Raw genomic sequence first — 12,784 nt, 5'->3', positions numbered from 1 at the left:
TCTGGTATTGAGATCCCTCCTACTGTATTCTTCTTTCTCCGGATTGCTGTGGCTATTCAGGGTCTTTTTTTATTTCAGATGAATTTTTGGAGAGTTCTTTCTAGGTCTCTGAAATATGCCGTTGGTATTTTAATGGGGAGTGCATTGAATCTATAGATTGCTTTGGGTAGTATGGACATTTTAATGATGTTGATTCTACCAATCCATGAACATGGTATGTTCTTTCCATCTGTTTACGTCTTCCTCTATCTCTTTTTTCAGTGCCCTGTAGTTTTCCGTGTATAGGTCTTTTAGTTCCTTAGTTAAGTTTATTCCTAGGTATCTTAATTTTTTTGTTGCAATGGTAAATGGGATTGCTTTTTTAGTCTCTCTATTTATAAGTTCACTATTGGTGTATAGAAAGGCCATAGATTTCTTGGCGTTAATTTTGTATCCTGCTACATTGCCGAATTCATTTATTAAGTCTATTAGTTTTTTTATGGAGTCTTTCGGGTTTTTTATGTACAGTATCATGTCATCTGCAAATAAGGATAGCTTTACTTCTTCTTTTCCAATTTGGATGCCTTTTATTTATTCTTTTTGTCTGATCGCAATGGCTAATATTTCCAGTACTATGTCAGACAGGAGTGGTGAGAGTGGACATCCCTGACTTGTTCCTGTTCTTAGGGGAAATGGTTTTAGTTTTTGTCCATTGAGTATGATGTTTGCTGTGGGTTTATCATATATAGCTTTTATTATGTTGAGGTATGATCCTTCTATTCCCACCTTGTTGAGAGTTTTTATCAAGAAAGAGTGTTGGATTTTGTCAAATGCTTTTTCTGTATCAATTGATATGACTATGTGATTTTTGTCTCTCAGTTTTTTTTTGTGATGTATCACGTTTATTGATTTACGGGTATTGTACCATCCTTGCATCCCGGGGATAAATCCTACTTGGTCATGGTGTATGATCTTTCTGATGTACTGCTGGATCCGATTTGCTAGAATTTTGTTGAGGATTTTGGCATATATGTTCATTAGGGATATTGGCCTGTAATTCTCTTTCATTGTGTTGTCTTTATCTGGTTTTGGGATTAGGGTGATGCTGGCTTCATAGAAGGAGCTTGGAAGTGTTCCTTCCTCTTGAATTTTTTGGAAGAGTCTGAGGAGGACAAGTTTTAGTTCTTCCTTGAATGTTTGGTAAAACTCTCCTGTGAAGCCGTCTGGCCCCGGGCTTTTGTTTGCCGGAAGATTTTCGATGACTGCTTCAATTTCTTCCATAGTTACTGGCCTATTGAGCTGTTTAGATTCTTCCTGATTGATTTTTGGAAGGTTATATTTTTCTAGGAATATGTCCATTTCCTCCAGGTTGTCCAGTTTGTTGGAATAGAGTTGTTCATAGTATTTTGAAACAATCCTTTGTATTTCAGCGGGGTCTGTTGTTATTTCACCACTTTAATTTCTGATTTTGTTTATTTGGGTCCTCTCTCTTTGCTTCTTGGTGAGCCTGGCTAGAGGTTCATCAATCTTGTTTATCCTTTCAAAGAACCAGCTCTTGGTTTTGTTGATCTTTTGTATTGTTTCTTTGGTCTCTATGTCGTTGATCTCTGCTCTGATCTTTATTATCTCCTTCCTTCTGCTTACACTGGGCTTTTCTTGTTGCTCTCTCTCTAACTCTTTGAGTTGTTGGGTTAGGTAATTTATTACCATTGTTTCTTGTTTTTTTGCAGTAGGCTTGCAGAGCTATGAACTTCCTTCTCAAGACTGCTTTTGCTGTGTCCCATAGATTTTGGATTGTTGTGTTTTCATTGTCATTTGTTGCCATGAAGTTTTTTATTTCTTCCTTGATGTCCCTGGTAACCCAGTCATTGTTTAATAGCATGCAGGGACTAGAACCTCACCCTATCCCTGGAGAAATCTGACCTTTCCGTGGTGGAGTGAAGAGTGCCTTTGAGTCCAAGCATTCGTGCCTCCTGGGATCGGTGCTCTGGGGCAAACAGTTGTTGGGCAGTCGCCGCAGTTGTTGATTTTCAGGCCTCGGACAAAGTCCACCTTCCCTTTCAAGATGGCGAGATTTCGCTGTCCATGCCCGTAGCTCCAGGAGGGGACCCAGCCGCCATGGGGGCTGCCCTGTCAAAGGAACCCCCGTCCAGCAGTCCCCCACCTTCTCCTGGCGTTCAGCTGTCCCTCAGCTTGCTAACAAACACTCCCAGTGCGACCCTCAGCTGTTCTCTTTCTGCTCCGGGACCAGGCTGGGAACACATCTGCCTACTCTGCCGCCTTTTTCTCCTTCTGCTTGTTAGTTTATTTTTATATTCAATAGTTTATAGATATGTATTTATTGCCATTTTATTGTTCTTTCTTCTCCTTCTTCCTCTTCCTCCTCCTCTTCCTCCTCCTCCTCCTCCTCCTTCTCCTCCTCCTTCTCCTCTTCTTCTTCTTCTTCCTCTTCTTAAAGAATACCTTTCAACATTTCATGTAATACTGCTTTGCTGTTGATGAACTCCTTTAGCTTTTTTTTTTTTAAATATATTTCTTTTTTGATTTCAGAGAGGAAAGGAGAGAGAGAGAGATAGAAACATCAATGATGACAGAGAATCTGTGATTGGCTGCCTCCTGCACACCCCCCCCCCTTGGGGACCAAGCCCAAAAGCCAGGCATGTGCCCCCGGTCAGAATTGAACCCGGGACCCTTCAGTCTGCAGGCCTACACTCTATCCACTGAGCCTAACCGGCAAGGGCCTTTGAGCTTTTGCTTGTCTGTAAAGTTCTTTTTTAAAAATATATGTTTTCATTGATTTCAGAAAGGAAGGGAGAGGGAGAGAGGGATAGAAACATAAATGATGAGCCCTAGCCAGTTTGTGTCAATGGGTAGAGCATCGGCCTGCAGATCCAAGGGTCCCAGGTTTGATTCTGGTCAAGGGCACGTACCTCGGTTGCAGGTTCCTCCCTGGCCCTGGTTGGGGCTCCTGCAGGAGGCAACCAATTGATGTTTCTTTCACATCAATGTTTCTTTCTGTCTTACCCTCTCTCTTCCACTCTCTCAAAAGAAAGAAAGAAAGAAAGAAAGAAAGAAAGAAAGAAAGAAAGAAAGAAAGAAAGAAAGAGAGAGAGAAAGAGAGAAAGAAAGAAAGAAAGAAAGAAAGAAAGAAAGAAAGAAAGAAAGAAAGAAAGAAAGAAAGAAAGAAAGATTAATGATGAGAGAGAATCACTCATTGGCTGCCTCCTGCATGCCCCACACTGGGGATTGAGCCTGCTACAAGGGCATATGGCCTGACCAGGAATTGAACCATGACCTCTTGGTTCATAGGTTAACATTCAACCACTGAGCCATGCCAGCAGGCCATCTGTGAAGCTCTTTATCTGACCTTCAATTCCAAATGATAGCTCTGCTGGGTAGAGTAATCTTGGTTGTAGGTCCTTGCTTTTCAACACTTTGAATATTTCTTGCCACTCCCTTCCTTCCTGCAAAGTTTCTGTTGTATTGCACTCCCTTGTAAGTAATTAACTGCTATTCTCTTACTGCTTTTAAGATTCTGTCTTTGTCTTTAACTCTTGGCATTTTTAATTATGATGTGTCTTGGTGTGGGCCTCTTTGGGTTCCTCTTGTTTGGGACTCTGCACTTCTTGGGCTTGTCAGGTTATTTCTTTCACCAGGTAGGGGAAGTTTTTTTTGTCATTATTTCTTCAAATAGGTTTTCAATACCTTTCATGCTCTCTCTGCTCCTTCTGGCACTCCCATAATGTGAATGTTGGTACGCTTGAAGTTATCTCAAAGTCTTCTTGCACTATCCTGATATTTTCTTACTAGAGGCCTGGTGCATGAAATTTGTGCACAGAGGGGGGTTCCTCAGCCCAGGGGGGTTCCTCAGCCCGGCCTGCACCCTCTCCAATCTGGGATCCCTCGGGGGATGGCTGACTGCCAATCCCTGTGGGATCGGGCCTCACGGGCAGTTGGACATCCCTCTCACAATCTGAGATGACTGATTTCTAACCACTCCCCTGCGTGCCTGCCTGATCGCCCCAACCCCTCTGCCTGCCTGCCTGATCACCTCTAACCCCTCTGCCTTCCTGCCTGATTGCCCCTACCTTGCCCCCACTGACTGCCTGATCGCCCCTAACTACCGTCCACTGCTGGCCTGATCTTGCCCCTAACTGCCCTCCCCTGCCGGCCTGATCTTGCCCCCAACTGCCCTTCCCTGCCAGTCTGGTTGCCCTCAACTGCCCTCCCCTGCTGTCCTGGTTGCCCCCAACTGTCCTCTCTGCCTCAGCCCCCACCACCATGGCTTTGTTCTGAAGGAAGTCAGGCATCTGGAAGATGGCCGGTCGACCTGGTCTAATTAGCATATTACCCTTTTATTAGTATAGATAGATTATATAGGATAGGATTGCTTAAATGGGGTGGGGGGAGCCTTTTTCAGCAGGAGGAGATGCTCTTTGCAGACAAAAACACATAATCCCTATATCTGGACTAATAGCCAGCCATATACACTATACTGCCAAACTGGTCATTAAAAAATTGAACGTCTTTCTTACACCTTACACCAAACAGCTGTTGCCCTTAAAACCCTTCCTCAGCCCCCACCTTATGTTCTGCCTTTGCAGTTCACCCAGATTAGGTTCTGATTGGTCGGTTTCTATGCCAGTCAGTGTCAAAAGCTCAACCTCTAGGCAGTCATTGGCTCCTCGCAATTCACCCAGATTTGGTTCTGATTGGTCGGTTTCTATGCCAGTCAGCTCTCTCTCTCTCTCTCTCTCTCTTTCTTTCTCTCTCTGAGATCTCAGCAGTTCAGCCCGCTCACCTGCTGTGCACGCAGCCTGGTGTTTGGTCGAGCCTTCGATCGTTTTGGATGTTATGACCCTGGCTCTTCGTAATTATAGATTATTTTTTCTTTTTGCTCTTCTGATTGGGTGTTTTTTGTTTCCTCATATTTCAAATTATTGATTTGATTCTCAGAATCCTCTACTCTACTGTTGAATCCCTGTAAGTTATTCTTTATTTCAGTTAGTGTATGCTTAATTTCTGACTGGTTCTTTTTCATGTCTTTGACATTCTCACTAAGATCCTTGAAAGTCTCACTAAGTCCTTTGAAGCTCTCATGAAGATCCTTGAGTAACCTTATAATCATTGTTTTGAGCTCTGTATCTAGTAGTTTGCTTTCTTCCATTTCTTTCATTTGTAACATGTTCCTTTGTCTCTGCATTTTGTCTGCTTCCCTGTGTTTGTTTCTATGTATTAGGTAAAGCTGCTATGTTTCCTGGAATTGGTAGAGTGGCCTTGTGTAGTAGGTGTCCTGTAGGGCCCAGTGGCTCAGCCTTTCCAGTCAACTGAGTTGGGTAGTCTAGGTGCACCGCTGTGTGGGTGTGCGCAGTCTTGTTGTAGTTGAGCCTGTTGGTGTACTGGGAGAAATTGACTTCCAGGCCAATTAGCTGTGAGGACCACTGTGACTATAGTGGGAGAGCTGCTGTGCAGGAGACATCCTATGGAGCAGGACTTGCTTCAGTGGGGTTTTGGTGCTCACTGAGTCTGCCCCTTGAGTGTGTTGCTTGTGGATGTGTAGAGTTGTAGTCTGCTATGGTCTGAAGCTGTCCACTGGGTGCCCTGGCTCTAGGATCTCCATGGAGGTGCAAAGTCAGCCACTGCCTGGGGCCACCTGGCAGGAGCTACAGAGAAATCTACAAATGCCTTCTATTTGTTTTGGGTTTGGAATTACCCAGACAAGGCCCAACTGTGAAGCAAGGCAGGCTGGTGCTAGTGCTGGGTCTTGGGCCTTTTATTGATAGGTTTGGGGCTTGCTGTCATGAGCTGCAGCTTGTTTGAGAGATTTTAGCAAAGTCTGAAGTCTGAGCCAGGGCAGGCCATTCATATGGAAAAGCTGCTGCAAACAGCTTGTGTGGGGCAGCAAATTGGATGGGTCAGGTTCTCAGGGAATCCCCAGGGCAGAGCAAACAGTGTGCTCCAGGCTGATGGAGATTCAGATATGGCTGTCAGTCAGCCTGTGACAGGGGAGGTCCCAGCACAGGAACACTGCCCCCTGGGAGCACTCCTGTCTGGGAGAAAGCTGCCCCAGAGTTCCTGCCCTGATGCCAGACAATCCAGTTCCTCCCCATATGTGTCTGGGTCCCCCAATGCCTCCTGGTGCTGGAGCTTGTATGGGTCCAAGTAAGTTTGTGCACTGGCCCTTTAAGAGGGACACCTGGTTGTCTGGCAGCCTCAATCCGTGCTGGTTTTCACAATCCAAAGTTATGGGGTCTTCTCTTCCCAGTCTGAGACCATGGGTTGGGAGTCTGGTGTGGGGCTAGGACTCCTTGCAGGCATCCTCTGCAGGGATGATTTCTTCCCGATTAAAAAACAGCACACGTGGGTGTCAGACCAGCACATTCCATGCCTCTGCCCCTCCTACCAGTCTTAATGTGCTTTCTCTTTTACTTCTCTAATTCAGCCAGCTTTCAGGTCGTTCTGAATGATGGTTGTTCTGTATTTTAGTTGTAATCTGTGGTTGTGGGAGGCGGTGAGTGCCCACGTTTACCTACATTGCCATCATGGTTCTCTCTCCTGACACTATTGTTTTAATCATCATCTTCCCCCAGGATGTCTGGATTCTTCTCTTCCAGGTTTTGTCCACGGGGCCTGAGCCAGGACACTGGTAGTCTGGCTAAAATGGCAAGGCATTCACTGGGGTAGTTGGAACCAATGTGAAACTTCTTCAGGGGGGCTTCATTTATCTCAGGGTTGACAAAACTTTTCTGTGGAGAGCTATAAATATTTTAAGCTTTGCAAGCCATACATCTCTGTTGCAACTGTTCAACTCTGTTATAGCACAAAAATATCCACAAACAATATGTAAATGAATGGGTAAAAGACATTATTTTAAAAAAGCAGGCAGTGGACTAAATTTGGCTCTCAAGCTTTAGTTTACCAACCTTTGACTTATTCAGCTGCTGGGCACTTTTGTGTCCCTGGCCTCATAGTAGGCATAAGGGATGCTACAGAGAAGGACACAGGCCCAACCCTGGCAATGGTAGTACAGCTCCAGGGTGTGAAGAAAGAGCATCTGCAGAGTAACATGAGAGTGTACTTTACCAGAGGAGTTTGTAACTTGGAGTAGGGGCCAGACAGAGGTGGTTTTCTGGGAGAAGTGACATCAAAAGCTGAAACCCATGTCCTAACCATGAGCCAGGCACAGTAATGAATTTAGGGGTCTCCAAGCAGTTCAGTATTCCTGGAGGTGGGTGGTGCATAGCGGGGATGTGATGAAGGAGAGAGCTGGAAGATGAACCGGAAGCAGACCACAGGCCCCGAAGCCAGCCATGGAGAGGTGGGACTTCATCCTGACAGCTCTAGAGGAGGGACTGCAAATGTTACCTTGGCGGGGTGCCACCTGTCCGGTCCACGGAGAGCAGGAAGGCCGTGGAAAGTGGAAGGCTTGCCCTCGCTGGTCTGGCTCAGTGGATAGAGTGTCGGCCTGTGGACTGAAGGGTACCGGGTTCAATTCCGGTCAAGGGCACATGCCCGGTTGCAGGCTCAATCCCCACGTGGGGGTGTGCAAGAGGCACCTAATCAATGATTGTCTCTCATCATTGATGTTTCTATCTCTCTCACTCTCTCCATTCCTCTCTGAAATCAATAAAAACATATTTTAAAAAAGAAAGAAAGTGGGAGGCTTTTAGAAGCCAGTGCGAGGGAACAAAGTTTGGTTATGGCATGTGAAATGGGCCAAGACAAGCAGCTCAGGACTGAAAGCCAGGAAAATACAGTGGAAGTAACATTTTTATGATTTTCTTGTATCCTACAACCCCTCTACATGGGCTCCTACTCACCCCTCAAGGTCAAGTCCAAATGTCCCTTTATCTTTGGAGCTTCTCATGGGGAAGAGTTATAGGCTCCTTCCTCCAGACTATCATGACATCATACCGGGGGACACTTGTCACAGCAGCATCTCCTCATTGAGGTGTCAGAAGACACACACAGAATAAGCACTAATAAATGCTTGATAAATTAAATTAAATGGCAAGGTGATTAGCCAGGATAGAGGTGGCTGATGAGCCACATTTTACAGTTGAGGAAACTGAGACTCAGAAGGCTAAGCAATTTGCCCAAATGATACACATACAAATTCTTCCCAGTTTAGTCATTTCAGCAGAAAAGTTAACTTTCTCTGTCTCTCCAGGCTGGAACTTTTCTTGCTCACCTCATAATTTGCTAAATTATTAATCTGTGAGGCAGTTAACTGAGCAGAAGCAAGAGGCACATTTAGCAGGAAGATAAAACAAGACAAGAGAATTAGGAGGCATCTGGTTTTCAGACACTCCACCAAACGCTAACAGTGAAATTTAACCCTTCTTTTAAATCCCAGCTGGAACAATGTCTGGTGAGTGGTGAGGCCCTGGCCCTGAAGAAGTGCCTGGGATTCTTAAAGAATTGGGTCTTGAGGCTGTTGGAGCCTGTCTGGAGTGCTCTAGCAGCTGGGTTGGGGAATTCTCTTAGCTGTTTACTGAAGCCTATTTTTAGAGGGCAGTTCAAGCTGGGGTGGAGTGCCCCCCACACCCCCACTCTTCCCACCTCGCCCAACAGGGACAGGACAGGATTATGGTCTTTTAACAGTGTGGCTCAGTTGGTTGAGGGTCGGCCCATGCACGGAGAGATCACTGTTTCTATTCCCAGTCAGGGCACATACCCGGGTTTCAGGCTACATCCCTGGTAGGGAGTGTGCAGGAGGCAGCTGATCTATGTTTCTCTCTTTCCCTAGCCCTTCCTATCTCTAAAAAAGTCAATAAAAAACAAATTTAAAAGGACTCAAGATGATGTCCCTACTTTAGTGGGTCTGCACATCCTGAACCCCACAGAACTGCCAGCTGCCTGGCCCTCCAGGTGATGGACGTGTGGGTGGGGTGGCCTAGGATAAGTGGGGTGGCCCAAGACAAGTGGGGCTTTGATTGTATCTATATCTGCTTGATATCTCCCAACCATATTTGGGTATTCCACAAGTGTGGGTGCTGGGCACTATGCATGCCTTCATGAAGCCCAAGAATAGATAATAAACAAGTAAATATGCAAATTGAGAACAGCAAGCCATGGTTGCCTACAGTAGGGTAAGCTGAGCAAGCCTGTGAGAGGAGAAGGTGTGGAAAAGTCCCTTCGTTAACCCATTTAAGCTGAGCCTCAGTTTCCTCTTCTGGAAAATGGGACCTATAATAACTCCACCTGCATTACAATATTGTCTTGAGGACCAAATATCAGTGAAGAGCTCTAAAATACTAACTAGTGTTATATTAAGCCTGCTGTGGGGGTCTGGACATTGTCTCTGAGTGAAGGAGGGCAGGGGTTAGATGGGGTTATGGAGAAAGAAGCTGCTTCCGTTAGATCCGCACCAAAAAGTACCCAAAGGGCATCCCAGCCTCAGGATGGGACCTGCTCCTTTCTCAGGAGCAGGGCATCAGAGCCCCAGAATCACACCATCTGGGACAGGAAAGGCCCAGTGTTATGGACCGAGGCCAGGCAGGATGGGCAGACCTCGGCGCCGTCAGCAGGGCGGGCTAGTTAGCTGGTTGGGCCTTTGTGTCCGCGGTGCTTGCACTTGGAGGGTCTCTGTGTAGGAGACGTACACAGCCTGCCCGCCCCAAAAGGACCGAGCTCCTGGCACCGGGGAGGCTGCGGCCTGAGAATCCTGCCCAGCGCCCGTCACCCCCCCCCCCCCCCGCCCCGGCTCCGGCTCCGGCTCTGCAGCCCCGCCCTCCATGCAGCCCCGCCCCTCCGTGCAGCCCCGCCCCTCCGAGCAGCCCCGCCCCTCCGAGCAGCCCCGCCCCTTCACGCCTCGTCCCCACGCTCCCTCCAGCGACCCCGCCTCCCGGCCCCGCCTTTGTCCCGCCCCCTCCGGGGCCACATTCCTGCGGCCCGGCCTCGCGTGGCGCCCGGCGGGCGGGGCGGGGCGGCGGCGGCGGCGGCGGCGGCGGGCCGGGCTCGGCTCGGCGGCCTGGTACCGGGCTTGGGGCCGGGTGGTGGACTGGCAGGCACTGGTGGTCGCCCAGGGCGATCGCGTGGCGGGTGATCGGTGCCCTGGTCGTCGGGCCTAGGCCCTGGGGTCCGGCCCCTGGCAGGAGTGGGCGGTCCTCGGCCCGGCCCGGCCCGGGCGCCGGGGCCAGCTCCCGCCGCAGCCGCCATGTGGTGCCTGCACTGCCATTCGGAGCGGACCCAGTCTCTGCTGGAGCTGGAGCTGGACAGCGGGTGAGGGCCCGGCCGAGGCCGGGAGGGCTGAGGGCGGGAGCGGGCAGCGAGGGCGGCGGGGCGGGCTGAGGAGGTCGCCGGCGGGCGGGGCGCCGCGTGGGGGGGGGGGGGGCTCCTGCGCCGGGCGCCGCGCCCCGCGGTCGCGGGTCTGTGGAGACGGCCGGGAGCGCGGGTGCCAGGCCGGCTTTGGGCATGGGGGGGCCGGCCGGACGCCGGGGAGACAGGGTGGAGCGTGTCTGTGAGCGCGGTGGGCCGGCACCGGACCCGACCCGGTGCGTGTGAGACGCAGGTGCCGCCGGGACCGGAGCTGTGTGTTCCTGCTCTGGAGCGACTTGGTGCGCACGTGGGAGACACTGATGGGAGTTGGTGTCGGTGGAAGCGGGAGAGCCGGTGGTAGGGAGCTTGGGAGGGGAAGGGTGGCCCGTGTGTCTGCTCCTGTGCCTGGCCGCGGTGGGCCGCAGGCTGAAGGCAGTCCTGCAGGCCTGTGTTTGTGAGACCCTAGGCCGGCGCGTGGGGCTCTGTGTCCACTTTGTCAGGGAGTGTGTGCAAGGCTGAGGGTGTGCTCCAGGCAGGGCCATCTGGGAGTGCGCTGGGACACCTGGAACTGAGGGAGGTGGAGCTCTGTGTGGCTACTGTTGTGGCTGTGAGGGGCTGCTGGTGGGATTGGGGGTGTTTGTTTATATATGCTTGGTGTGATCAGGATTGGAGAAGGCAGGGGGGAGGAGGGGAGCAGTGTCCCGGAGACCAACCCTTTTCTGCTTCACAGCCTGCGGGTGGCTGTCTGAACATCCAAGGGCCCATATTTATGGCGATAGAGTGTGTGCATGTGCGAGGAATATCGATTTCCTTGCGCCCCTCGCCAGCACAGCTGCCCCCTGAGCTGTCTGCAGGTCCCTCCTAGGAGCACGGGCTGGGGGGGGGGGGGGGGGGGGGGAGGGGTCGTTGACAAGCTAATTTGGCTTGTGTTGGGCCCCCTGGGGGATGTCCACCTGCAACCAGCTGGCAGTTGCACTGAGAACATGCATATGTTCCCCTCTGTCTCTTCCTCACCCCAGGGGCCTGAGACCATGGGCCTGAGGCTTCATGTGAGGTGGTGTGGGTACAGTTCCCAAGGACCATGGCTCCTTGCATCTGGGGTGGAGGCCAAACAAGCTGCAGCTGCAGCACCAGCTGTCCGGAATCGGGGGATCAGTCTGAGAATGAGGGTCCTGATACTCATATCCCACAGGTGCCGCTGCCTTAAGCATCTGTCCCACCTGGTATTGCATTCTTGTCCTTGCGGTACCGGCATCCCCGTATTGTAAGAGAGAACACTGAGTTCGAGTGTTCGGTCTTGTCAGCACCAAGGCTCTGTGGGTACTGAGTGCCTGCTGTGTATAGCCATTGCTCTAGGTGCTGGGGACACATTAGTTCACCCTCAGCCTCGCCACAGTTAGGTCACATTTGCTCCTCAGTGCCTGGGGTGTGGTTTTGAAGGAAGCCTGGGGAGGGCCAGAGAGAATCAGCCCAACTTCTGGCCTGCAGAGGCTCAGTCAGGAGCTCCTTGCACTGGCCAGCTTGCCCCTACCCAGAGTCCTTTCAGCTGGCCACCTCCCCATCTCTTAACCCCGACAGGATGCAGCGTGCTGCAGAGACCTCGGGAGAACCCCAGTCTGTAACACTCCCAGACAGCCTCTCATGGTATAGTGCACCCCCTGCAAGCTTTCTGATAGCCCTGTGTGCGGCACCTGATGCTCTGCTGTTTGAGCCTTAAAGAGCCCTGGTCTCTCCCTACCCTCCCTTTCTAAATAGGCACGTTGGGTAGGGAATCCAGTGACGGGCAGAATATTACAAGGGGAGCCTGGAGTGAAATCCAGATGTTCTGATGTTGGGCCTCTCACAGGCCCTTGCCAGCCCTGCCAGGATTTTCATGCTTTTGCTCAAAGAAGTCTGACTCTGAACTACTTGTACTAATATTTACACAGCTTCAGTTCAAAAACAAGGACAGGACTGACATCTGCACAAACAGTGAGATGACTGCTCAAATAGGTGTTTCTGGAAGGGATTGGACAGGGTTCCCTGGATTGTGGGAGCTTAGTGTGCCTGTGTGTGTTAACTGGCTGGACTCTGGAACATGGGGTCATGGTTTGCTAGGAGAATCTGAGTCAAGGGCAGCTCCGAGAGGCAAAGAGACTTTGTTTCAAATCCCAGCTCAAACTCAAGTACAAGCTACCACACCCTCTTAGCCTCAGTCTCCCCCTCTGTGGGAAGGAAGAATAATACTGCTTCACAGAAGCACCTGAGAAAATGGGTGTCTAAAAGCCCTGGCCCAGCGGGCCAGCCCCAGGCCTTTAGTCAGATCGCTCGATCATTCAAGTCAGTATTCTGCTCTTCCCACTGCCACTAACCCCTTGGATTTTCTTCCTTCCTCTTTTGTAAATTTCCTTTGAATTAGGATGGAATATCCACCCACTAAGCACAGTAGTGGCAAGGTCTGATGGGCTTAGATCCCGCCATGGGCGTGGGGAGAGTTCTGCAGAGGTGGCCCAGGTCCCTTGTGTAAATGTGTGTTTGTGTGGTGGGGAGGATGCTCAGAGGCTGT

The 12,784-nt window shown here is 50.2% G+C and overlaps 1 protein-coding gene across 4 annotated transcripts in view; it reads left to right on the top strand.

The window, feature by feature from the left end:
• The window catches only part of IQSEC1 (IQ motif and Sec7 domain ArfGEF 1), a 137,069-nt gene that overhangs the window by 54,156 nt on the left and 70,129 nt on the right, over positions 1-12,784 (top strand). For 3 of the 4 annotated variants that reach the window (XM_054721604.1, XM_054721603.1, XM_054721605.1), the window contains exon 1: positions 9,983-10,203. The exons of the other annotated variant lie outside the window; for it this stretch is intronic. In XM_054721604.1, the coding sequence (XP_054577579.1) occupies positions 10,139-10,203 (65 nt within the window). In that variant the 5' untranslated portion in view covers positions 9,983-10,138. Of the gene's footprint in view, positions 1-9,982; positions 10,204-12,784 lie in introns of those variants that run through there. 4 annotated transcript variants of the gene reach the window in all.

The sequence above is a fragment of the Eptesicus fuscus genome, chromosome 9 (genome assembly GCF_027574615.1).
Source record: "Eptesicus fuscus isolate TK198812 chromosome 9, DD_ASM_mEF_20220401, whole genome shotgun sequence".
Lineage (NCBI taxonomy): Eukaryota > Metazoa > Chordata > Mammalia > Chiroptera > Vespertilionidae > Eptesicus > Eptesicus fuscus.
This window is presented reverse-complemented; position numbering and strand designations above follow the sequence as displayed.